The sequence below is a fragment of the Sorex fumeus genome, unplaced genomic scaffold (assembly GCF_029834395.1).
Source record: "Sorex fumeus unplaced genomic scaffold, SorFum_2.1 ptg000094l, whole genome shotgun sequence".
In the NCBI taxonomy this organism is placed as follows: Eukaryota; Metazoa; Chordata; class Mammalia; order Eulipotyphla; family Soricidae; genus Sorex; species Sorex fumeus.
The window spans coordinates 16,288,649-16,316,074 of NW_026606151.1; the positions used below are offsets into that span (position 1 = coordinate 16,288,649).

General features: G+C 41.6%; 1 protein-coding gene across 1 annotated transcript in view; it reads right to left on the reverse strand.

Moving 5' to 3' along the window:
• The window catches only part of CDKAL1 (CDK5 regulatory subunit associated protein 1 like 1), a 691,294-nt gene that overhangs the window by 248,704 nt on the left and 415,164 nt on the right, over positions 1–27,426 (reverse strand). Inside the window, exon 11 of the mRNA XM_056132368.1 lies at positions 226–371. Within this exon, the coding sequence (XP_055988343.1) occupies positions 226–371 (146 nt within the window). The remainder of the gene's footprint in view (positions 1–225; positions 372–27,426) is intronic.

Below are 27,426 nucleotides of genomic sequence, written 5' to 3' on the forward strand. Positions count from 1 at the left end.
ACTCATGCTGATGAACAGTGTGTGGAGCACAGATGGTAGGTAGACAGGAAGGAGGAGGAAGGAGAAACCACATGAAGGGGGACCTCAGAAACTGGAAGGCTTTGCCCCAAGTCTCGCCTTCTTCTAAGGACCTTCAATTGTGGCTCCACTGAGTGCATTTTTTGGCCACCTGCTTTTTGAAAGCAAAAGAGGAATGGCTCTTTTCTTCAGTACGAACAGACTTACTTCTCTTTCAGAAAATCCACCACGCTCTTGAAGTCGGCCACGCAGTATTCCCTCTTCATGTCCATGAGCACCGAGTCAGAGGCGGACTGGACGGGGATGTGCAGGAATGCGTAGACCCGGGGGTGGTTAAGGATCTTCGCCATTTCCTTGGAGAAAAGCAGAACACATGAGCCGATCTCACAATCAGGGAGTGGTTTCTGGTTACACCCTCTCTTCCCAAGTGCAGGTCCCAAAGGTGACACAAAAACACACCCACCACCTAGTAAGCTCTTAATGAAAATGTCAACTGGCTGTCCCTAGGGGGTGACAGATGGCAGGTGAGTGTTACCTGCAGAGGATTCTGCTAAAGAGTGACTTATTTCCTTCACTTTGATGTTTTTTGCACATTGAAGAGATGAACTCATGCAATCCCCAGAGAGCATGACAATTTTAGAGTGATCCTAGAGTAGGGTCATTTCCCTTTCACCTTAAAGAAGTTTCTGCCAAGTTACAGTACCAGGAGAAAGAACACCTTGGTTATTAATAGGATTTCAGCTGGTTAGGAGTTGCAGCTAAGGCCCTAAATGCCTATACACTTGAGCAGAGTTCCTAAAGTTAGACCACGTCATATGGACACACACGCTGAAAATCTTTAACTCACCAACTCAGTTGTTCACTAGTTAGCTATTTACCCATTCAATTAGCTAATGAACACATTTTTGTTTTTGTTTTTTGTTTGGGGGCAACACCAGCAATGCTCAGGGCTTACTCCTGTGTCTGCACTCGGGGATCACTCTTGGTGGGCTACAGTGACCTTATAGGGTGCTGGGGCTCAAACCTGGGTCGGCAGCATACAAAGCAAGAGCCTTACCCACTATTCTCTCTGGCCCCTGAACAACAGTTCTTGAGTATCCACTATGCAAAAGCCACAAATATAAGACAATGAAACACGTCAATTAATTCACTGCTGGTGCCTTAGTGACAGAGTTGTGAAGAGAAGTGAAGGGAAGAGTTGGAAGAAGAATCCATGCTGTAACTTTTTTTTTTTTGCTTTTTGGGGTCACACCCGGCAATGTACAGGGGTTACTCCTGGCTTTGTACTCAGGGATCATTCCTTCCGGTGCTCAGGGGACCATATGGGATGCTGGGAATTGAACCCGGGTTGGCCATGTGCAAGGCAAACTTATACTACCCCTTGTACTATCGCTCCAGGCCCATGCTGCAATGTTTAAAGAGAGCAAGCTGGATGGCCACAAAATCCAGAGAGTGCACTATTACCATTCCAGGGAGAACAAGGGGGTAGTGGGGCAGAGTGATAAAATGGAAGCTGCAGAAATGCAACCACTGATGTGAGTGACAGGAGAGCTAACCTGGGCCTGGTCTACTGCTGTGTGCCTTTTGGTCATCAACGGGGAGTGAGGAAAGAGGAAATGGGGAAAGGGACCAAGAGAGAAGGTCAGTTGGGGAAAGAGGAGAGAGGTGGGAGAACAAAATAAAAATAGGAAGAAAAAGACTCTCTTTATAACTTGCATCTGGCCAATGGTTTTTTTTTTTTTTTTTATTTTCAAGGTGCTGCACTTTCCCATTGGTTTCCCATAGGTTATAGCATCTGCTGAACTTACAGAACCATGTCCAGGATTTCGAGCACGGAGAAGCCAGCTAATGCCATGTAGACCCCGCTAAATGACTCGGTGTGGGTTGGACATTCGATCGTTTCGTCCCCTTGGCTATGCACATTAGCACTTTTAAGCCTTTTTAGTTTTATTTATTTATTTCCATGGCAGAGCCAAGCCTGGCAAGGTACCCATGGCACATATAATATGCCAAAAACAGTAACAATAACGGGCAGGTCTCATTCCCCTGACCCTGAAAGAGCTTCCAATACGGCAGTGTTGGGAAAGATGAGTAAGGAGAGGATGCTAAAATCTCAGAGCTGGGATGAATGGAGACGTTACTGGAGCCCGCTCAAGTAAATCGATGAACAACAGGATGACAGTGATACAGTGATTTATTTCAGTTTTGGGGGTCACACCTGACAGTGCTCAGGGGAACTTATGGGGTGTTGGAGATGGAACCTGGGTCAGCCTTGTGCAAGGTAAATGCCCCAGCCACTGTACTACTGCTCCAGCCCATCAGCATTTTATTTTAAAGCAACATGAAAGAAAGATGATTTAATTATCTTAAAATTCTTTTTTTTGCTTTATAATACTATTAATAATAATTTCTCCTGCACATCAGAATGAAAGAGACAGATACAAAAAGAAAAATCACATGCTTACTTAAAAACAAACTGATTTTCAAAAAATATTTAAAATTTAAATGACATGTTTTAAATCACATGCTCATTTAAAAAATTATGTGCTTTTAAAAAAAATTTTCTTGACTAAGAAATTCAATGATACAATACTATCTTTTATTCCTATTGTCTCTAGCAGAAATATATATATTTCTTATATATATTTGGTTCCAGCCCAAATATATCGCTGGAGCGATAGCACAGCGGGTAGGGCGTTCGCCTTACAAGCGGCCAACATGGCCGACCCGAGTTCGATTCCTCCGCCCCTCTCGGAGAGCCCGGCAAGCTACCGAGAGTATTCGATATGCCAGACACAGTAACAACAAAGTCTCCAATGGAGACGTTACTGGGCCCGCTCGAGCAAATCGACGATCAACGGGAGGGCCTTTACTTACTTTACTTTGGTTGGAGCATGTCAAAAGCCGCCCATTTCAGCTAGTGAACAAGCCTGGAATCAGCCTGTCTTAATGTTTGCAACGAGGAAACGTGATGCGTGAATAAGTATGCGTGCAGGTGGAAATCAGGTGCTGTTCGGGCTGCCCCGCCACTGGCCCGTGCGTGCTGAAGCCTGCTGGCCGCTCAGTCGGGATCACAGCGGCTTCCCGTGGCAGAGAAGGAGAAACAAGGCGTGGGAACTTGTCTACCCGGTGGGAAAAGCAACGCTCAGGGCAAACCGCAGGGGACAAGAGTGTGGGTCTCTGGATGGGAAAAGAGTTTGAGGATGTAAGTTGGCATCTGCATATGCAAGGGTGTGTGCACATGTGGGGTGTGTGTGTGCACAACATGATTGTGTGGCCCGTATGCACATATGTGCATGGTATGTGTGTCCATGCGTGTGTGGTGTGTGCATGTGTGTGTGGTTGTGTGCGTGTGTACCTGTGTGGGTTGTGTGCGTGTGTACGTGTGTGGGTTGTGTGTGCATGCATGGGTGGTGTGTGTACATGTGTGTGGCAAGTGCGTACGTGTGTGTGGTGTGTGCACGTACATGTGTAGTGTGTGCGTGTATGGTGTGAGGCTATGTGTGTGAGGTGTGTGTGTGTGTGTGTGTGTGCGTGTGCTCACGAGAACTTTCATAATAGCTACCATGGAACTAGCTTCTATTTAGATCAATGGCTACTTGAAACTTAAGGACTAATATCTCAAGACTGTTTATTTTTTATTTCTTTTTTTTATTTTTGGGTCACACCCTGCGATGAACAGGGGTTACTCCTGTTTCATGCACTCAGGAATTACTTCTGGCAGTGTTCGGGGGACCATATGGGATGCTAGGAATCGAACCTGGGTTGGCCGCATGCAAGGCAAATGCCCTACCCTCTGTGCTATCGCTCAAGACTGTTTAAAAGGGACGCAGTGAGGATTTCATAGACTTGGACCTAAGAACGGCTGACATATCAAAGAAACAGTATTTCACGCTGGTGTTTATTTTCATGAAACTCCTCTCTAAGTAGAAGCACCTCCATGTCTGCAATTTGTTTTTAAATGAACTTTAAATGTCAAGAAAAATCAGCAAATTTAATAAAAATAAGCAATTAAAAAAAAGTGATCTTACGTATGCGTACCCTATGGGTGGCAGGTACTGGACTACATCTGGTGGTGCTCAAGGCTTATTCCTGGCTCTGTGTTCAGTGATCACTCCAGGTGGTGCCTGGGGGGTCTGTATGTGGGGCCAAGCACTGAACCGGAGTTAGCTGTGTGCAAGATAAGCACCTTTCCTTGTGGGTACATTTTTGAAAGAACGATTAAATTACACTTTTATCGACTTAAAGTCACAAAATCAATTGCATTCAACCTAAGCTTGAAGATATACACTCCGAGTTTAACAAAACTACTCATGTATGAGTGAATAAGATACATTAACACTTGCTTTCAAATTTATTTGCATTCATATAAATAGATATCAATCAGACAAGCCCTTCCAGATTACAGCTTTGATAGAAGTGGGTGCATATTTGAAAGGCTCAGCTTGACACTGCTTTGCTCTTTCAGCGAACATAAAATATATGACAAAGTAAAGACACTTTAGAAAAAGAGAAACTGTACTACCTTTGAACATTTAAAAATAATTTTATCAGGATAAAATTTATGCACCATACAATTCAACCATAAAATTATGCAATGATTTTTTTTTTAGTATATTCACTGGGTTTTGCAAGTATCACCTCAATATAATTTTAGAGAATTTTTATTCCCTCTAAAACACTGTTAGCCATCTATGTTCTCCCTAATTACAGCTCACTTCTCTCCACCAATACTAAATGATTGCCGGGCTCTCTAAGTATGCCTACTCTAAAATTTTTATGTAAATAGAATCATACAGTAATTGATCTTTTATGATGAAACACTTTTCGTTTAGGTGTTTTCAAGGATCATCCATATTGAAGTCTGTCAGAAGACTTTTCATTTAAATAAAACATTGAAACTTAAGATTTGTCAGATATATCAAATTATACAAACTATTTCAGGTATTCTGAATATTACCTAATCAAAAGTAGTGAAGCAAATTTTACCCACACCTATAAACTGTTTGATTCTGGGGCCTCATCCAGTCGTGCTCAGGAATCACTCCTGCCTCTGTGCTCAGGAGTCAGTCCTGGCTGTATTATCAGGAGCATGTGCGGTACTGGGGATTGAACCAGAATCTGCAGGGCACAAGGTAAAGTGCCTAAACCCCTTTACTAGCTCTCTGGCCCAAGACCTATGTATCCCAAGCAACAAAATTAAAGCAACAAACATTTGATAGGGAAAGGCTGTTATATACATATACCAGCCGTTTCTTAGTATAAATCATTGTAGAAACAAAAGACAGAGGAGAAAATTTAAAAAAAAATTCCCTCTTCAACACTGATTCTCTTTAAAAAATCGAAGACTGGGGGTGGCTAGACAAGGTAAAATCTTGCTTTGATTCTAATTGCTTTTTCTTTCACTTCAGTTACATACATAACCATCTGGCGTTGTTATTTTGTTGTTGTTTGGCAATGTTTGGGGGGGTGGGGAGTGTCACAAACTTACTGCAGCACCAAAGACTACACTGCATTAATGAGAAAGTGCCATCACCATAATCTTCGGAAATTTTTCATCCATTCAAAGGGAGATTCTGTACCCGTTATTCAGTAACTCTCCTTACCTCACCTTCCCCTGCCCCAAGCCACCAGAGTTCTGTGCAGGACAGGTAATGGAATAAATAAAGCACATAGAGCCAAAATGGCTACTTTACATAGTATAATGGTTCCAATGTTCCCTCTTGTTGGAGCTATGCTCTATTTAAAAAAAAAAATCTCTTTTCCAGGCAGTTAGAAGCTCTACTCACTGATGCCAGGATTAGCTGCACAGAATTCTATCAGGCCCCATTTCTCTCTCACAATGGCACCATACATGCTTACACTGCAAGGAATATTCTGCTGTATCCTACGTAACCCATTTCCTTGTTCAACTTGAATAATCATGGCATAAATAAATGAATGCTGGAACCACCTAATCAATTCATCAGTAAGGTTATTTTAGATGAAGTATTACAAAGAGTTACAATAATGGCTCTGCTCTAAGAAGACCTATCTCTAAAGCCACCTTCAATACACCCAAATACGTAGCCAGGATGTAACAAAACTAGAGCCATATTTCACCGTTACTTCATTAAAGACACCACAACAGTCAATAAGTGATTTGTGAGCACCTAGACTTACACTCAGAAATCTTGAAATAAATGGTCACTAATAGCTTTAGAGAGTGAGTGAGTAAGAGGAATTTCCCAATTCTTATGTCAGAGAATGAAAAGAGTAGATAGAGTGAACAGATTCTAATTTACATTTGATCTATAACTTCATTATAACAGGAAATTCACTTCTAAACTGCTAAAGAGCTACCATTTTCAATATTTGTGCTAAGATGGGTTGACATAAATGTCTGTTCTAATAAATTTTCATAGAAAACATTAAAAAGATTTCACTGCTCCCTTACTAGTATCACTTCATCTTAGTGTCAAAGTCAATAGCCGCCATTACATTATGAAGATAAAGATATTCATTGTCGCACAATGCCAAAAGGGTTGTAATTGTACACACATTTGTATTCAACTCATGTTATCAGTGTCCTGCTTTATTTTAAAATTGTTATTACACTTAGCTAAGGCCAATAAATCAAGAGAGCTCTTGTACCTTGACTGTGGTGATAGTTACATGTTTAAATTAATTTCACAAAACTGAACACAACACCCCCAAATCAGTTTTACTCTAGAAATTAAAAAATTGGCCTGGAGTGGCTGGAAGAGCAGGTAGGGCATTTGCCTTGTACGTGGCCGACCCAGGTTCGATTCCCAGCATCCCATATGTTCCTTGAACACCACCAGGAGTGATTTCTGAGTAATTCCTGGCATGAGCCTGGAGTAACCCCCGTGCATTCCCAGGTGTGATCCCTAAAACCAAAGAGCCAAAAAAAAAATTGGTCTGGAGCAATAGCACAGCAGGTAGGGCGTTTGCCTTGCACACAGTCAACCCAGGTTTGATTCCTCTGGCCCTCTCGGAGAGCCTGACAAGTTTCCGAGAATATCCCGTCTGCACGGCAGAGCCTGGAAAGCTCCCATAGCATATTTAATATGCCCAAAACAGTATCAGGTCTCACAAGGGAGACGTTACTGGTGCCTGCTTGAGCAAATTAATGAACAGCGGGAGGACAATGCTACAGTGCTACATTAAAAAATATATTGGAGTAGGGGCTGGAGCGATCACACAGCGGGTAGGGCATTTTCCTTGCATGCAGCTGACCTGGGTTCGATTCCCAGCATCCCATATGGTCCCCAAGCACCGCCAGGAGTAATTCCTAAGTGCAGAGCCAGGAGTAACCCCTGAGCATAGCTGACTGTGACCGAAAAAGCAATATATATATATATATGAGTAAAATTTACAGTTTAGAGTCTGAAATGCTTGGTGGTACAAACAGGTTCATCTTTAAAACTAAGTCTATGTGCATTGGAGCAATAGCACAGCGGGTACGGCATTTGCCTTGCACACAGCCGACCTAGGGGTTCGATTCCCAGCACCCCATATGGTCCCCCAGCACCGCCAAGAGTAATTCCTGAGTGCATGAACCAGGAGTAACTCCTGTGCATCACCGGATGTGACCCAAAAAGCAAAACAAACAAACAAACAAAAAAAACAAAACAAAACCTAAGTCTGTCGATCTGGGGCAATATTAAAAGGCCTAAGCGCATGCCTTCTATGCTGGAGCACCAGGCTCACAGCTGGCACCAGATAATCCTCTGAGCACCACCTTTGAGCACTGAGCTGAGAACACTTGGGTGCTGCTGGTGTGGCACCCACACACAAATGAAAGACAAGAATCCATGCCATGCATATAACTGATTTTATTCATCTTAAAAAGACTGAGCTAATTACTAAAAGAACAAATCAAAGGTGGATGCATTTAGTAGCAATCCTGAAGCCAAGTTGGAGCGAGCATATCGCCATGATCCCGGAATTGGTTTCTGTTAAAAGTGACAGAAGTAATGAAGAGCTCTACTAGACAAGCTGACTTGAAAGACTGATTGTAAAACAGTTAACTCATCTCATTCTGGCCTGATGAGGTGAACTACAGATGACACGTTTCATGTTTTAGCTGGTATGCAAAAGAACACCGTGGTCATTTATTTCTGTGCCATTGTTGGTGTTGGTATATGAAATTATGCAGCTAAGGAAGCATTTGCTAAGCATCAAACTAGGCACTGAGTATTGGGGATACAAAGAAGACCCGTATTTGTTAGATGTGTAAACGTATCGTTGCCACTCATCTGGGAAGAAACTCTATGGAGTGGTTGACACATGTCTCGCTAGACCCTCCACACCAGGATGTAGGCACTGTGTTGTTTCTGCAGCAGACCATAACACTGATGGCCCGATATTCCTTTTTCCCTTCAGGTGAGACTGTTCCAGGTTTTGCCCATTACTAGGCAGGAGTCTTTGTGTGACTTTGAATGACTAAGAAAATATGGCTAGATGTGAATGCTGTTTTCTGGAAGCTGAAGGCGTGCAACCATTGGTACTTGGACCAGAAAGACGTTCAAGGGTAAGGTGCTTGCCTTACATGTGGCTGACCCAGGCTTGATCCCCAGCGCTATATATGGTTGCCTGAGCCTGCCAGGCATGATACATAAGCATCAAACCAGGAATAAGCTTTGAGCACTGCCAGTTGTAGCCCCCAAAGCAAAGCAAACCAAACCAAAAAAAAAAAAAAAAAAGCAGTTCTTCATGTCTCTCTTTCTCCTCTTCTACATGCTTCTGAGGTGGAAACAACTTCATTAGAGTCTTGATTTTAGAGTATGATTTTATAAAATATCCTTTTGGTTGTTATAAGCCACTTTGACTTTCAAGGTCATGTGTAAAGACACCAACACCTACTGCACTGTCATTTTACCAAAGTCAAAAGCCAACGTTTGAAGAGGTTCAAAAGAATACGCCTGCAACGAAGAGAAGTCATAAGCACAAGAGCTGAACACAGAACCAAATCGGCTGCTAGATGACAAAGTCCATCATTTCAGTCAACTTTTAAAACGCTGGAATGGCACTGTACATTGATGACAGTGGTCCAACGGACGTGAAAGAAATAAAAAGAGAAACAGCCTTCAGCAGAGTTCAGGAACCTCAAATTCCAGGTCAACTGCAATAGGGATATTATGTGGTATCAGGATGGGATCTAGGTCAGCCATATGCAATATATGATACACCCCATTTTATTGAAACGACAAGCCTGTGCAGAGTTTATGAAATAATCCGGCAACCCATCCCATAGATTCTGCTTTAAATATCATCAATGGTATCTTTAAAAGAAAAGCAGCACATCTGGGGTACACTTAATGGTTCTCTATTTGCTTTTTTTTATCTAATCCACAGTAGTAACTGTCTTTGCTGAAATAACTTTAAAGACAAGTGTTCATTGAAGAGGATGGGTTTACAAAATCTTATGATGCTAAAATCATGATAAACTTTACAAAAACAGAAATAAAAGGAAATTAGAGTATAGAAAATAATGAGGAAACACTTTTCCCTTAAAGGTTCAAACATGAAAGTTTATCTCAAACATAAAGATAGTTTATATTCACTTTTGAGATTTTAGAAAAAAATAAGAGAAAAATTAAACATTATGGGAACAATCACGGAAAGAAAAATTAATTACCCATACTATTTTCTAACAACTTAAAAAGTTTTAACTGATTCAATATTGTTATTTTTAAAAAGTTAAGACCCAGATATTAAACTAACATTTTTTTTGACAATACATCTTTTGGTCTGGGCTCAATTTCTTCAAAAATCAAATAAAACCTTTTTTCTAAGTAGAGTTAAATCTGTCCAGGCATTTATAGGCAAGGGATTCAAAAGCTTCTACATTAGTATAACAGGAGGGAGAGATTTGACTATGAAAATAAAAGAAGAAAAACAGAGAAGAATGAGCAAAAAATCTTAGAATCACTACTGAAGAAGTGACTACCAGGAAAGTAGGTTGCCCCAGAAGCAATGATGAGAGAACAGGGAATTCTTAAGAATGTCATTTATTTGGTCAAAAAAAAAAAACCACAAAAATGTCTCATATCACCAGGAGGGATGCCTGAGCATAGCACCTGAACACTGATGAGATGGAACAACACCTCCAGTACCCCACAAAAAATATTCAACAAAAACAAAAAACATCAACCCCATGCAAGCAAGCAAACAAACCAACCCATTTACCACAATTTTCCAGGTCACTGTCCCATAATTTGTTTTCCTCAAGTTCCTAATCTTTTGTATGAGCAAGTTAGTATACAGACCCCACATGGCTTTGTGAATGTTAGAAGTTTCCACTTGTACATATTCAATGCACATCATATTAAACTACTGATTTTCACATATTAATCTACCTCTGGCTTAGCCAAATTACAGGGTTCCAGCTGGAGAACCTATGGCAGGTAGAGGAAAAGATATTTTCCTGCCTGACACACACACGGTTTTCTCAAATGTGTACACAAAAGCATCATTCCTGGGGAATGAACTGTGACCTCCCTAAATGTGAAATCATTCTTGAGGAATTGCACAAACTGATTCACATGAAGATGTACACAATAAATCATTTCTTGGAGCAGAGTTGGAAAGAAGCAGTGGGGAGTGGTACCTCCAAACTAAGACAAAAATCTATGCATATATGTGTATCCCAAAGAAATGTATATATATATATATATATATATATATATTCAAAAGTTGAATTTAACAATACACTAAGAGAATCATATCTTACGATCAAGTGATAATTATGCTAAGCTTGATACAAGATGGATTTTATTTTATTTTTTGCTTTTTGGGTCACACCTGGCAATGCACAGGGATTACTCCTGGCTCATGCATTCAGGGATTAGTCCTGGTGGTGTCCGGGGGACCATTTGGGATGTTGGGAATCAAACCCAGGCTGGCTGCATGCAAGGCAAACACCCTACCCGCTGTGCTGTCGCTCAAGCCCCCAGGATAGATTTTAAATCTCTGCAAATCAGTCAACATGATACACCATATCAGAAAAAGAGAGGAATAAAAATATTTTATTATCTCAGAGATGTGAACATTTATCCAAATCCAACATCTAATTATGATTTTTAAAAAAAGTAGCACTGTAGCACTGGTACTGTCCTTCCATTATTCATCGATTTACTCAAGTGGGCACCAGTAACGTCTCACATTGTGAGACATGTTGTTACTGCTTTTGGCATATCGAATATGCCATGGGGAGCTTGCCAGGCTCTGCCGTGGGGGGAAAAAAGGTATGTGATACTAAATTAAGCAGATACCAGCTGTATATACTCAATATGATAAAGGCATGTACTGATAATCAGTTCTGAGTGGCTGAAGATTTTTCTATAAAATAAAACCAGAAACACGGTAAGGGTGCACAAGTCTTGTCATCTTGGTTCACCATAGTAGCGAAATTCCTAGCCATAACAATCAGGTAAAGAAAAGATACAAAAGTATCCAACTGGAAAAGGAAGAGGAAAAATGGTCACTCTTTCACATCATGATATAATTTTAAAAAACCAAAAGAATAAGGGGCTGAAGTGATAGCACAGCAGGTAAGGCAATTTCCTTGCACACGGCCAACCCGGGTTCAATTACTAGAATCTCATATGGTTCATCGAACACTGCCAGGAGTAATTCCCGAGTGCGGAACAAGGAATAACCCTGAGCATCACCGGGTATGACCCAAAAAGCAAAAAAAAAAAAAACCCCACCCAAAAGAATAAGACATCCAAAAAAATCTAACAAAAAGGTGAAATATATAATATATACACACACATATATGTATGTATGTATGTATATAAAGACATATATTTAATATTATTTATATAAATATATTATAGAATCTCCATCCCTCTTGGAGAGGCCAACAAGCTACCGAGAGTATCCCGCCCATACAGCAGAGCCTGGCAAACTATCCATGATGTATTTGATATGCCAAAAACAATAACAGTGAAGGTCCTCATTTCCCTGACCCTGAAAGAGCCCACAATACGCCATTAGGCTACACGAGCATGCGACAGGGGCAAATGGAGATGTTACTGGCACCTGTTGGAGCAAAACGATGGACAATGGGATGACAGTGATACAGCGATATTATAATACATATACATATATGTAAATATACATATACAAATATACACATATATAGAAAACTATGGAAATGATAAAAAAAGCTGAAGAGACAATCAGACATTTTATGTTCAGGGTTAGAAAAATTAATACTGTTAAAATAACCAAAAACCCCAAAGCAATCTGGTATTTTCAGAGATGCATACGACACTATTATAACACTTCACTGGGTCTTCAGACAGAAGACCCTGAACAGTCAAAAAATACTTAAAAAGGAACAAAGTGGGAGACATCATTCTTCCTGCCCTCAAACATACTGTAAAGCTATAATAATCAAAACAGGATAATACTGGCATAAAACACAGAGAGAGAACAAAATAGATAGCCCAGAAATGAGTTTATGCATGTAAGTACAACTTAACAATGACAATGAGTCAGGGATAAACAATGATGAATGATTGGTCTTTTCAATTTTTTAAGGAAAAAATGATGACTACATGCAAATTAAACCGGGTAACTATCTCACACAATAGACACAATTTGACTCACAATGAACTACTTAAACAGAAGATATGAAACTCACAAAATCCCAGAACACATAGATGATACACTCTGTGACTGAGCAGGAATAGAAAAACGAAATGACATGCCCCGGCCCCATGCACACACAACTGAACAAAATAGAGCCCCAAAGGAGAGTGAACCCCTGCCTTCATAAAGACATTACAGAGCTCTGAGGGCACTGTGGTAAGTGAGAAGTGTCAAACCAGAAGAAAAATAGCCAAAGACCATGTATATGGAATCTAAAATCAAATAAAAACAAAATTTAACACCAGATTGGTGGTTGCCAGAGGCAAGGATGACGGGGTGAAGGGTGCCAAAAGGAACAACCTTCACAAAGTCATAGGAAACAAAATGGAGCAATGTAATTACAGTCAATATATTTAAACATAATACATGAGATAATTTAGAAGTTGCCAGAGAGACTACCTTAAAAGGTCTTATCATAGGAAAAGTATTGCAGTGATTTATAGTTGTCAAATGTTAACTGGCCCTACTGCGATTATTTCACAATATATACAAATATTGAATCATCACATTGTATACATAAAATATCAATTATATTTCAAATTTTTAAAACGTAATCAGCCTGCAATGTTATCCTTACACATTCTCAGTCTGCAAAAAAAAAAAATCCTTACATGTTTATTAGATTGTGTAGATTTTTAAAAAATGACTCAAAATGCATGGACTACATAGCTCTTATTAACTTGAAATTAAATAATAAACTGTGGAATATTTTCAGGACTTTACTAAATAACAGTAATAATTTTAAGTTCAAAATATTGAAATTTAAGAAAAATTTTGTTATTTATTAAACTAGATATTCATTAAAAGGCACCTATATTTTTGGGAATGTGCTTTTGAATTCAAAGGTAAAATAATACTGGTTAAAATAACACAGCTATCAAGATTGGAATATACTACATAAGATATATAAATGTGTCTTTTAAGGAGGGATATATTTCTTATTTTATTTTTTGTTTGCCTTTTTGATTTTTGTGCCACATTCAACTGGGCTCAGGACTCCTGGCAGTGCTTGGGGGACCATATGTGGTGTTTGAGTTGAACAACTGAACAAGATTCGGGGGTGTGCAGGTGTTTTATCCCTTAGCTGCTGTTCCTTTTTCTTCCTTATTTTAATTATTGCTTGGTAAAACTGGCTTCAAAAGTCCATTTTGGTTGGTTTGTTTGTTTTTAGTTTAGTTTAGTTTTTACTCAGAACTAAAATGAAATCATTTCCAGTGACAACGTGGCTCATACTGTCAGAATAAGTTTCCAGGGCTGATTCTTTCCTGAATTGCTAAGCTGCTGTGTATGGAAGCATGATAGTTAGTTAACAAGGTGAAGTAACTCCCAGAGCATGTAAAAAATGGCTAGGTAAAACTTCTATTTGGTAAGAAAAGACGTAATTAAGACTTAATTATTGTTACATTGTTCTGTTCTATTATTTTAGAATTAACTCTGTGTTTAAAATCGATAAAACTGGGAGCAGAGAGAGGCAGGACAAGGGATGAGGTCTTGTCTTTTATGCTGCAGAACCTTGTTCAAATCCCTGGTACCAGATTTGGTTGTCCCAAAGCACTGCCAAAGTTACAAAGCCAGGAATGGTCCCTAAGCACCACTAGGTTTGGCCTCCAAACCAAAAACAATAAAAAATAAAATAGAACCTATACAACTGGAGTCCTTCAAATTCAAGGAGAAATGAAGAAATATAAGAAATATCCTACTTAATGCAGAAAACCAGCAGCTTGGAGCAGAAAAGCAAACGGACTATGCGTTAAACCACCACGCCATCATGCCTGCCCGGAGGGGAAAGGGTATTGCCCCATTCGCCCTCTACTCTCTGGAAAGAAAGATGGCGGCCGCACAGGAGCCTTGTGGACAGCAGGTATGAGCCAGGGGTCCGGGGTGACAAAAACCTCATGGGACCGGGGGTGGGGGGGGGCGGGAGGGGGGGGGGCGTTCCCGCCGGTCCTTCACGCCCGACCGAGGTCACCAGCTGCCCCCCACGAGCGGCTCTCCGGCACGGCCACGACTCCAGAGCACAGAACCCAATCTCTTAATTATCTGACTTTTAGTAGAAATACTTCCAGGGTTAATAAGTAAAATAGCAGAAATCCAAAACCACGTGGCCACAATAGTGGCCGTGCGACAACATTTAATTCTTAAACCCAGCTATAGGAAGCAAATCATTTCACAACGCTTTTTCAGCATGTCTGATTGGAGGGGGGGAGGTAAAATCTAAATAATAATGTTGCATCTTTTATCGAAACAATGAATCTAGTCAAAGTAGATAGAGTGTTAACTAGAACTCATCTGCCTCACAGGAATTGGGAGGGGTGGGAGGGGAGGTTTATTGGGGTTCTTGGTGGTGAAAAATAAGTATTGGTGAAGGGAAATGTGTTTGATAATTGCATGACCGAGACTTAAACCTGAAAGCTCTGTAACTTTTCCCATGGTGATTCAATAAATAAATTATAAAAAAAAAATTAAAAAAAAAATAAATAAAATTACATGAATGGGACTATAAAAAATAAAAAAAATAAAAGATGAATATTCATTAAAAAAAGAAATATCCTAATTTAGTCAGGGATGGGCTACCTCTCCCCATCTCCCTCTTCTTCCAGAAGCCTTGGCAGTCATACCCATAAACTGCCTCTGATGCCAAATAAGTGTATCGACTGGCCATTAAACAGAGACTAATAAATCGCGAAAGAGATCAACAAGCCGTAGAGATGCTTCCAGACCCTGCACCAGGATGAGTCAATTATGGCACCCAAAGTCACCATCCAGTTAAAATTTGAATTTCAGCTGTATCAGCACATTCAAAATTTTTGAATTCCTGAAGCGTGAGGCCACATTTGCGGCCATGCGACATCTCAAACTCTACATCACTGATAAACATGAAGTTCACCACATTGGATGGGATGTAAAATAAAAGGCAACCAATCTCAATTAACAAAATATAAACACACAAGACTTACCCTGTAACAATATGCTAATCTTTCATACAAGAGATTACTTGTATTAAGAGGCTCTTACCGGTGAAATGCAACCATCTTCACACACTCTCTTCTAAGGAAACATTTTTGATCATTTTTAGTGAATTATTTATAAAAAGCAATAAAAAATAAAATCTCCAGGGTCTGGTAGAGGAGCAGGCATCCTTGGGAAAATTGGAAATAATCATGGTGGGAAGGTGCAGTGTGGGTGGGATTGGTGCTAAAATATTGAATGTAACAAATCATCATGAACAACTAAGTAAACTAATCAATAAAAAAAAGAAATATCCTTATTTTGTCAGAGTCTGTAACTTACACATATATAAAACTCAAATGCACGTTTTTTGCATGGTTCTGCCAAGTGAGGGTAGAAGCAATCGTGAGAGCCATGTATCTTCTCAGATCTTAAATTCTGCAGCATTAACACACTTTTTAATAAGATATAGAGCAGGCTTTGAGTGCCATCTTTCCAGTGAACAAATATGCTTGCTACATATATAAATTATTAATGCATTATGTTTGCCCACCTTCAGAACTGGCTAGACATAAGCAATGATTAAAGGCGATAAAATACACCGAATGATGTGTTATGAATTTCCCTTTTGTCTTTACATGAAAAAAAATCAAACCCAAATCCAATACTGTCATTTTTAATATTTCAAGGTTAGCCAGAGAGCAAGGATATGGAAGATTTGGAGGAAAAGAATGAAAAAATGTCATTGAGTCTAACAGAACGGAACCTATGCCAGAAGTGAAGGTGATGGACATCAACGCCAATTTCCTCCGCAAGACCCCCACTACTTCTCCTGTGGCACCTCACAGGACTCTGGAGACTCCCTCCCCTCAAACAACCTGAGAGGGGTACATTTCAAACAGGATATATAAAAAGAACAAGGAATGATTCTGAAAAGAGTGATCCCGAAGACCAGGCAAAAGCAGCAGCAGAATACATTCCAGGGGTTGTATTATTATTAGCATAATAATAGCATAGCTGTTAGGGCATTTGCCTTGCATGCGGCCAGTTCGATTCCCATCATCCCATATGGTCCCTTGAGCACCGCCAGGAGTAATTCCTGAGTGCAGAGCCAGGAGGAACCCCTGTGCATCGCCGGATGTGACTCAAAAAGAAAAAAAATACATTCCAGATCAAGAGATAAACGCGGAGGCCATGCTGAGTCAAATCAACACAGGGATGTCTTTGAGGAGTGCAAGGAAGAGAGGAAAAGCCAATCCCTCACACTCATAAGGAACCGAAAAGCAAGAAGAGTATGCCCCTGGGGTCAGTTTCTGTAGTTCCCTGACCCCCTGTAAGAAGTTAGAGCTGACCCTCACCTTTCCAGGCCAAAGCACTATATCCCCTTCCTCACACAGTTTCAAGACCTCTGAAGGGGGCTAGAGTGAGAGCACAGCAAACAGTGCATTATGTGTTGCACACAGTGGACCCAGGTTGGATCCCCGGCACCCCAAGGGGTCCTCCAAGCACTGCCTGGACTGATGCCTGAGTGCAGAGCCAGGAGTAATCCCTGGGTATTGGCAGGTGTGGTCCCAGTCCAAAATCGAAACCTCTGAATGTCTGTCCTTCGACCACCTTATGCCCTGCATAGCTGCTGTGTTTCTGGCACCACTCAACTCTCAGATCCGCTGAGGTGCTATCCTGTCCAGCTCCTGGGCCTATCTTTGGCCAGGACTTCCTTACAAGCCACAGTGAAAGTGTGAGCGGGAGCAAACATAGCAAGCCAGGGTCCCCTGCCAGTGAATATCCATTTCCAAATCTTCTCCATCTTTTGTTAAAGCCAGGCTTGTCCATCGTCACTTCCTGCTGGCCCCCCTGGCGTGGTTCCCAAACACCTTCAGATCCCCAAAGAACCGAAGAAGCTGTCTCTCGACCACGGCTACAGAGTGTCGAAGCCCACCACCTCTCCCCCCCCACCCCCACCCGTCCATTTCTTGAAAGACCCTGTTTAGGGTCTGAGGGAGACACATTCAAGATCCCAAGTGGATGGTCTGAAACGGAAGCTCATGCCACCTCTCCCTACCCACCCTTTACGTACAGAATACTAATCGCACAGAATTCCAACTGATAATTTCTAACTGATCAATTAGGCACGGCATTTGAGATGACCAGCAATGACTAATGAGAAAAATCAAACAATTCTAACAATATACGACAATACAGCTGCACGAAAACCATTTCCACAAATATTCTCTCTCAATATTTTATTATTCGTTTGTAATGCAGAAATGAATCCTATAGCTGGAACAGGGCAAACGTGGGCACATATGGGGACCATGATGATATGGCAGGAATGTGCTCCGAGATGCATCTCTGAAAACACGAAAAGAAAAATCGCAGACAGGACACAGAATAAGTGTGCCTATTTTTCCTTACTAGGTATTTATTCTCTCTTGGGGGAAATGTACACTAGTTAACAGTTTAATGACAACTCAATAAAAATGATATCAAAATTATTTTGAGGTTTTGGAGGGTTACCCAGTGCTGTTCCTGGCAGTGCTGGAGGGGGCATATATGGTCCCAGAAATCATACTCGGGTTGGCCACATGCAAGGCAATTATCTTAACTCCTGTACTGCCTTTCCAGCCCCTAAAAACACTGTCCTCCCATTGTTCATCGATTTGCTCGGGCAGGCCCAGTAACATCTCCGTTTTGAGACTTCTAGTTACTGTGTTTGGCATATTGAATATGTCACGGGTAGCATGCCAGGCTTTGCTGTGCAGGCAAGATACTCTCGATAGCTTGCCCGGCCCTCTGAGAGGGGCAGAGGAATCAAACCCAGCTCGGCTGGGCTGACTGCATGCAAGGCAAACGTCCTACTGCTGTGCTATTGCTCCAGCTCCTAAAAATATTTTAAAAATCACTTGGAGCCTTGTGGTCACAGTTATGTTTATTTTAATTTACACATATATTCTGATACCGAGAAGAATAGTAAAATGGGACTTTCAAGCTCAAGATTACATTACACAAAATGAAATCTAATTCCGTGGAGAAATTAAAATGGAATTTTGAATTCCAGGATTTTTTTTTTGGAAAAAAAAAGAGGATGACATAAAACTTCCTATAAAATTAAAGTAAGTAAAGGCCCTCCCGTTGATCATCAATTTGCTCAAGCGGGCCCAGTAACGTCTCCTTTGGAGACTTTGTTGTTACTGTGTTTGGCATATTGAATACATCACGGGGAGCTTGCCAGGCTTTGCCGTGCGGGCGAGATACTCTCGGTAGCTTGCCGGGCTCTCCGAGAGGGGCAGAGGAATCGAACTCGGGTCGGCCATGTTGGCTGCGTGCAAGGCAAACGCCCTACCACTGTGCTATCACCCTACCGCTGTGCTTCCTATATTTTAAAGAATAATGCAGAAATCTATTTTATAATTCTCAATTATAAATGACACCATTTGCCATACATCTTTAAAATGTGTGAAAAATATTCAGTGTCAATTAAAAACTATTTGGGGTGATTCAGAATTTTTAAAAACTGGGCACTGGTACCAAGTGACAATTTCCAAACTATGCATTAACCTGGGCTGGAGTGATGGCACAGCGGGTAGGAGCTTGCCTTTCATGCAGCCAACCCAGGCCGATCCTGGTTCGATTCCTCTGCCCCACCTCAGAGAGCCTGGCAAACTACCGAGAGTATCTCGCCTGCACGGCAAAGCCTGGCAAGCTACCCGTGACGTATTCGATATGCCAAAAACAGTAACAAGTCTCAAAATGGAGCCATTACTGGTGCCCACTCGAGCAAATCGATGAACAACGGGAGGACAGTGCTATACAGTGCTACGCATTAACCTACAAAACACAAAGTCTCTGCATTTGAATCTGCCCCTGTTTCCCAGAACCCAGGTCCTTCTCATCTCTTCTCCCATAGGCGGGTTTCCAGAAGCTTCTAATAGGCACCAAGTTACATGAAACATGCTCCAATGAAAATAGATCTATTGACTTGTCCAGAATATGCTCTAACCTTTTCACCCTTGTTCAGTCACCCTCAGCCTCAAATATAGCTCTCCACATCCAAGCTAATCCCAGGCCTACCACATCCCATGACATACTTCAACGATCACTCCCTCCTGTTTCCCAACATAACCAGAGAATTAATAACTCTATTTTCATTTACAATACTTTGTTACTCAACTCAACAGTCAGCTTTTTACATTATTAACGCCCCCCACTCTGCGTCTCCCAACAATATGTGTAAGAGATCTCTGGTATCAGCTGGTTTAGCCGCGTTGGATGGCGGCTAATTTTACCAAGAGTGAAATGGGCTCAGTGTGGAAAACTATAGATTCAGTTTGCAATTCTCAGTTGGGTGTTTTCACTGACCCGTTATGTGCCTCTAGGTAAAACCTTTGCTTTAAATAATTTATTCCTAAATAAATTTCTGCACTGTGAAAAATGAAGATTATTATACATTAACTTTTCACACAGGAGAACTTAATTAACAGTTTTTAAAAAAGAATTTGTCATCATTTGCCAATATGAAAGACTAATAATTATGAGTATTACTAAATTACGGAAGCCTAAAATTAAAATCCTTTTGAAGACAAATGAGATGCAAGGGGGTCACATTACAAGGTAAGACAGCTGAAGAGTTAGGCTACTTTGCTAAGTGCCAGTCACCAAATTTGTCTACACTCTCCTCTCTAAACAAAAGATTTTTAAAATAAATACTCTATATTCCTAAAAGGAAACTGCATTCACTACTCTGCCATTCATGTCTCTAAAACAACAACCAATAATAGGATAATTAAATTCATTTTCATTTTCCACTAAACATTAAAATGTGCAAAATGACAGAGAAATTCCCATATTCCACTTCAAAGGCAATGCACTGTATTTCATCAGGCAGCAATAAAACTATTAATTTATAGCCCAAGGAAAGTACAAAAACATGGCAACCTCAAATACAGCTCAATTTTTTTTTACTATCTGTGTGCCCAATACAACATCTGGTTCCTGTTTATATTTTCACAAAGTACTGAGCATTATTACACATAATTATCTGTTGCCACAGGAAGAAAAAGGACAGTCTGAGGCCTCCTTGAGTCCCGTCTAGACGTGACAAAGGAATCAAAGTATGAAACGGCAAGACTGCGAGATAAGCTTCTCCCTTCCATCGTGACACAGACATCTGAGGGGCCTTTTTCCCTACATCACGTACCCACCAACAACCGAATCAGCGCAGGGCCAGAGGAGAGGAGTTAGCTACAAGCGTGTTGGTTTCCAGATGACTTGACAAAACCTGGACCAAAGCTGAACCTTCGCAACCCAATATGTGGCACTTCTTTTAGGACTCTGATTACATCCCAGCCGAGGAACTGTGTCTGTGAGACACTGTGGTCAGCTTTTTGTTTTTATTTTATTTTGAGTTTTGAGGCCACACTTGGTGGTGCTGAGGTTGACTCCAGGCTCTGTGTTCAGGGTGATATCACTCTGCAAGGGCTCAAGAGACTAACTGCGGCACAAATGATCAATCTGATTTTGACTACATGCAAGGCCTGACCTCCTGGCCCAGCTCTCTGGCTAGTTTTTCAATTTTTATGAATATATATGTTTAGGTTAGTAAATCTATATTGTCTTGCTAGTATAAAACTTCAAACCCACTTCCATGTCTGAGGCTACAAGTTATTTTTTGCTTGAATTAGTAGAAAATAGGAAAGAGTACTAACGTGTCAATCAGCTCTGTGAAGAAATGCATCTACTGAACTTTCAGTGACATATTAAAGTATCAGAGAATGAAGAAGGTACAAAGAACCCAAGAAAACATCTAGATCAAAGTTCTACTTCCAGACAAGTCAGAAACATCTGAAAGGATTAAATGTTTGCACAAGATCATAATCACATGTTAGAAGCAAGGTTCAATACAACCTATAAGTGCTATATTTTATATAGACTTTATAATCAGAGCTTTATGAAAGAATTAACTAAATTGTACCGTAATGCATTCTAACAGAGTAATGTGGCTCCACTATCCAATCCACCATCCTTGAAAGCACATCCAACATAAAGAAGATTTCTGTATTTTGAACTTTTTCATTCTCTTTAACAGGTATTGCATCAACTACCCCACTGAAAAAAACTCAACTCAGAAGAAATTACAATACTTACCCTATTGTAGGGCTATTATGATAGATCTTATGTTGAAGATCTCTATAATATAAGACAACTTCAAACATTTAAGGAAACAGTGATAACTCCTGTACATGGTGGCCAACTTTTCACAGACACATATGTGTTCATCCTATAACCCAACCTGGAAGCTTTAGTGTATATTTAAGAGAAATCAGCGGCTGGAGAGATACTACAGTGGGTAGGGTCTTATACATGGCTGACCCGGGTTCAATCCCCGGCCTCCCATATGGTCCCCAAAGTACTGCCAGGAGTAAATCCTGAGTGCAGAGCCAGGATAACCCCTGAGCATCGCTGGGTGTGACCCAAAAAGCAAAATAAAAAAATAAATAAAAATGTTAAAAAAAATAAAGAGAAGTCAGTATGCAAGTCTACCAAAATATAGTACTGTCCTCCCATTGTTCATCAATTTGCTCATATGGGCCCAGTAACGTCTCCATTTTGAGACTTATTACTGTTTGGCATTTTGAATACATCATGGGTAGCTTGCCAGGCTTTGCCGTGTGGGCGAGATACTCTCAGTAGCTTGCCGGGCTCTCCGAGAGGGGCAGAGGAATCAAACCTGATTCAGCCAGGCCAGCTGTGCACAAAGCAAATGCCCTACCGCTGTGCTATTGCTCCAGCCCACATATATACATATATATATATGAATGTTCACAGAAACTATAATCATCATAACTGAAATTTGAAAATGAACCTAATGTTCAATGGGTGAGTGAGTGAATAAACTATGGTGTACTCAACCAATAATGTACTTCAGTAGAAAAGAGCAGGAACAAACTACACACACACACACACACACACACACACACACACACACCCCACACACGGACACAGATGACTACAAGAGATACTGTGCTGAAGAAAAGATAAGACAGCAGCACTAAATCACAGACTCACACGGAGACTGGCATTCCTCTCTCTGCCCGCAGTTCCCAGTGAGACTTACAGCCACTCCCCTGCCTCACAGTCCCAGGAAGCCTCACACTTCTCCGGAACCTGACAGCTTTCTCCCTCCTTGGGCAAATCCTAAACTTTAGCTTGCCCGACCACCTGTGAGATTTCTAATGAGAAAATACATAAAGGCTGCAAGCAGCAGCTCCAAAGACAACGTCACACAGAAAAATACAGACCTGACAGGTCCATCCTTGCAGGCTGGATACATAGTTTGAAGGTATCACCCCCCAATTTCTATGTAACAAAAATAATAGCTAATAAAAAACATCAAAAAAAATCAAAACTGAAAGAAGTGGGAAAAATTCATCCAGTGCCCCCTACCACTAACTAGCTGCACATCCCAGAAAATGTGTGTGGGATGGTGGAGTGGGGGATGTGGGTGTTTAAAAAATAAAAAGGCTTTAGCATGAAACTGCAGCAATGCCGTTTGTTTTTCCCGAGGGTGGGGAGGGAAGGGGGTCCCAAGCAGAGCTCAGGGGGACTGGCCACTCCCAGCATTACTTGGTCAAGCAGGCTTTTCAGTCCAGAGAGGTTTTGATGACTTTCCTCTGAGTCCGTCATGGAGAATGCTTAAGACAGGAGAACAGAAGCTATCGGTTATACCACACTGAGACCCAAGAGCTAACTCAGTGATAATCTAGTTCCAAGCAGGAAATACACTGAAACCAAGTAAATGGGGAGAGAGAGAGAGGGAGAAAAAGAGGAGGGGGAGGAGGGAGGAGAGGGAGGGAGAGGGGGAGAAAGGGGGGGAAGGGGAGAGGGGGAGAGAGAGAGAGAGAGAGAGAGAGAGAGAGAGAGAGAGAGAGAGAGAGAGAAAGAGAGAGAGAGAGACAGAGACAGAGTCAGCGACAGAGAGAGAACCAGGCTGCTGTTTATTGAGCTCTCTTTGGAGATCTTCTCCCCAGAAAGAAGCAAGACCTTTGAGAAGATATAAAAAGTAACTGAAGGGCACTACATGGATAAAACTGCACTCTGAGAGGCACACGGGGTGTTTCAAGGCTGGAATGAGGGGCAGAGACTCACGGAGCCCACAACCAAAAGGAGACCCAGTCTCTTTAGAGGGTTAGAGGTGGCACACGGGAAAAGTCCTCTGTACAGCCACGCCTTGGGATAGGGCGAGCTGTTTCATTCCTACCCAGCACTATCTGCAAGAAGGAAAGCGTCATCCAGGAGGAGGGCCATGCAATCCCCAAAGCAGTGCCCCTCAGCTGGTTAGAAAACAAAGGCGCATCTCACAGACTGAGTCTCCCTCCACACCTCTGAGAACACAGAAAGCCATTTTTGCTCTGGGTCTCGCTGACCTGGGGTCATGTACATGTAATACTCACAACTGTCAAAGCAAGTTGTGAGACGGTTATTTCACACCAAATACTAGATAATGAAATGGCACAGCAACAACTGTGCAAAACGCTGCCTTTTTTTTTCCCTTTGAAAGTTCGAGGTCGAATCAAGTGAAATGAGGCTAAGAAAGATTCAGGGAGGCCCTCAGCGAGAGAGCAAACGGAAGACTGGAAATCTAGCACATTCAGCTCAGTGCCTTCTAAACAGTGTTTCCTTTGGGACCTGAGCAGTAATACGACAGGTCAGGTGCTTGCATGGGGCTGACCCGGGTTCGATCCCGACACCTCATGTGGTCCCATAACCCCACCAGGAGTGATCCCTGAGTGCGGAGTCAAGACGAAGCCCTGAGCACCACTAGGCATTGCAACCTCACCTTCCTTAAAAAAAAAAACAAACAAACAAACAAACAAACAAACAAAAAAAAACAACAACCATTCTTTACAGAAAGAATCAGAAGTGAGAGTCGTAATGATAGTACAGTGGGTGAGGTACTTGCCTTGCTTGTAGTCTACCTGGGTTTGATTCCTGGTACCACATACAATGCCCCAAGCATGCCTGGAGTGATATCTGAGCACAGAGCCAGAAATAATCCCTGAGAACCGCTACAGGTGATCCAATAATGCCAAATTAAAAAAAAAAAATAAGTAAAAGACTCAGATGTGCCAAGTGAGATCTGGATTTAACTTATTTGCTGGAATAATGATACAACTGATTCACACTCTGCAGTTCTAATCCTGCAAATAGTACAACATAACTATGAGCCATCTCTTAGCAAAATAATTAGCATATATATAGAAAAAAAAGTTAACAAAAGTCCTGGCATCAAAATTGAAGCACTTAAACTCTGTGATTAAGGGCCAGATCAATAGCACAGCATGTTGGGTGTTTGTCTTGCAGGCAGCTGACCCAGGTTCGATCTTGGGCATCTCACGAGGGACCCCAAACATGCCAGGAATGATCCCTCAGCACAGAGCCAGGAGTAAGCTCTGAGCACTGCCGGATGTGACCCCTCACTCCAACAAATAAAATCCGTGTTTACTATCATGACAAAAAAAAACTGTTCTGCAGATTTCAAATGCGACACGCTAGAATTGAAAATCCCCAAATGATCAATATTTCCCAATGGTTCACTGTCAGTTACTAAGTTTAGAGAGATTAATTTCAACTTTGATGCCTTTTCAACTCAGTAATATCAGCATCGACTATCTTTCTGATGAACAATCTTCTGACAAGTAAAGCTTTCTGGAATTCATGCAGAAGAACATGGTCCACTGAAGGAAAACGCATCTTGGGCATCAAGGAGACAAAACTTTTATGTCAGTCAAACCCATGAGCAAGCTCCACAGCCTAAGTCATGGTGACTGTGGGTACTTGGGTTGTCCTTGAGACCAGAAAACAAACTCATATTGTTTTTTCACTAAAATAAAGAGAAGCAGAAACTGGTTGTCCTGGTCAAAATCCAGTGTAGGTCTATCAAATTTTCTTCTATATTATGCTCAGAGCCAAGAATACCTAATGGGGTGGGGGGGGGGGGAGAGAGAGAGAGAGACAGACAGACAGACAGACAGACAGACAGACTACAGAGTGAGGGAGGGTATGCATTTGCCTTGCATTTAGCTAACCCAGTTTCAATCCCTACCACCCCATGTGCCCTCCCTCCCCGAATCTGCCATGAGTGATCCCTGAGCACAGAGTGATCCCTGAGAGACATAGCCAGTGTGCCCCTGTCTCCTCCAAATTAACCAAAAATAAATGAAAACACCTAACAAAGGAGCTCAGCCTGTGAATCTGCTCTTTGTGAAGGCACCAATTACATGCTCAATTAACAATGGCAGTTAAGGGGTCATAAAACTTACTAGTAGAATAAGTTCCCTCCTCAAACCTTTTCTATGGCAGATTCCAACTCTGACACAAAACACACAATATTTGATCCAGAAAATGTACTCATCCCCAATGCTACTGGCATGACAGATAGGAGGAAGTCCAATACAAAGCATAAATAATATTTACTGGTAGCACTTATAAACGGGTGGAGTGAGAGCACAGCGGGTAGGCCGTTTGCCTTGCATGCGACTGACCCGGGTTCGATTCCTCTGCCCCTCTCAGAGAGCTCACCAAGCTACCAAGAGTATCCCACCCGCACTGCAGAGCCTGGCAAGCCCCCCCCCCCCCCCGCCCCGTGGCGTATTCAATATGCCAAAAACAGTAACAAGTCTCACAATGGAGACGTCACTGGTGCCTGCTTGAGCAAACTGATGAACAACGGGAGGACAGTGCTGCAGTGCTACAGCACCTAGAAAGGCAGAGAATTATAAAAACCCAGGCATAATGGTAGTACAGCAGGCAGACACTTGCCTTGCACACAGCTGACTGGGTTAGGTCCCCAACACCTCATCTGGCTCCCTGAACCTGCTGGGCGTGATCCTTGACCCTGAGTGCAAAGCCAGGAGTTAGCCCTGAGCACAGCACCGTGTGGCTCCAAAACAAAGAATTACAAAAATCCAGTCTTCCCTAAAAGCCACAGTGGCAGCTATTAAAAAGGACCATAATCAACTTTTGCAGAAATCTCAATATCAGAGAAAGCCTTAGAGAAATTACGGGTGAGTGTGTTCCAGAGAAATGATGAGGAGTTAATTAGGAGAGATTTTATTTATTTATTTTGCTTTTTGGGTCACACCTGGCGATGCACAGGGGTTACTCCTGGCTCTGCACTCAGGAATTACTCCTGGTGGTGCTCAGGGGATCATATGGGATGCTGGGAATCGAACACGGGTCGGCCACGTGCAAGGCAAACGCCCTACCCGCTGCATTATCGCTTCAGCCCCAGAGTTGTGTATTTCTGAGAATCACAGTCACTTAAACTACATGAGGCTGTATGCATGTTTGGGACATGCATGTAACAGCTGAATTCTGAGAAAGGCCAACGCGTTTACCAGTGGTAAACCTGAGGATGTTCACAACCAAGAGAGCAAGATAGAAACTGGCCTGACAGGAGCAATGAAGACAGGCTCCACTTGGTACCTGTGGCTCTTCCACAAGGCCTGAGACAAATATCAAGTCAGTCATTTAGGGAAATAAATCTCTGCCCAATCATAAGTTGACCCCTCAGCGAACTAGGTAGACTTTTACTTGACTTGCAAAACCAAGAGTATTTATTTTACAAAATTAATCTGGAATAGTTACTTAAAAAAAAAAAACGGGAAGGGAAGAATATCTGATTTCCAGAGCTGTCACATTATATTTGAATGCCTAGTTTTCAACAACAAAATAATAAATATGGAAAACACACATAAGTGACATGCAAACACATATGCGCAAAATTATGGCCTG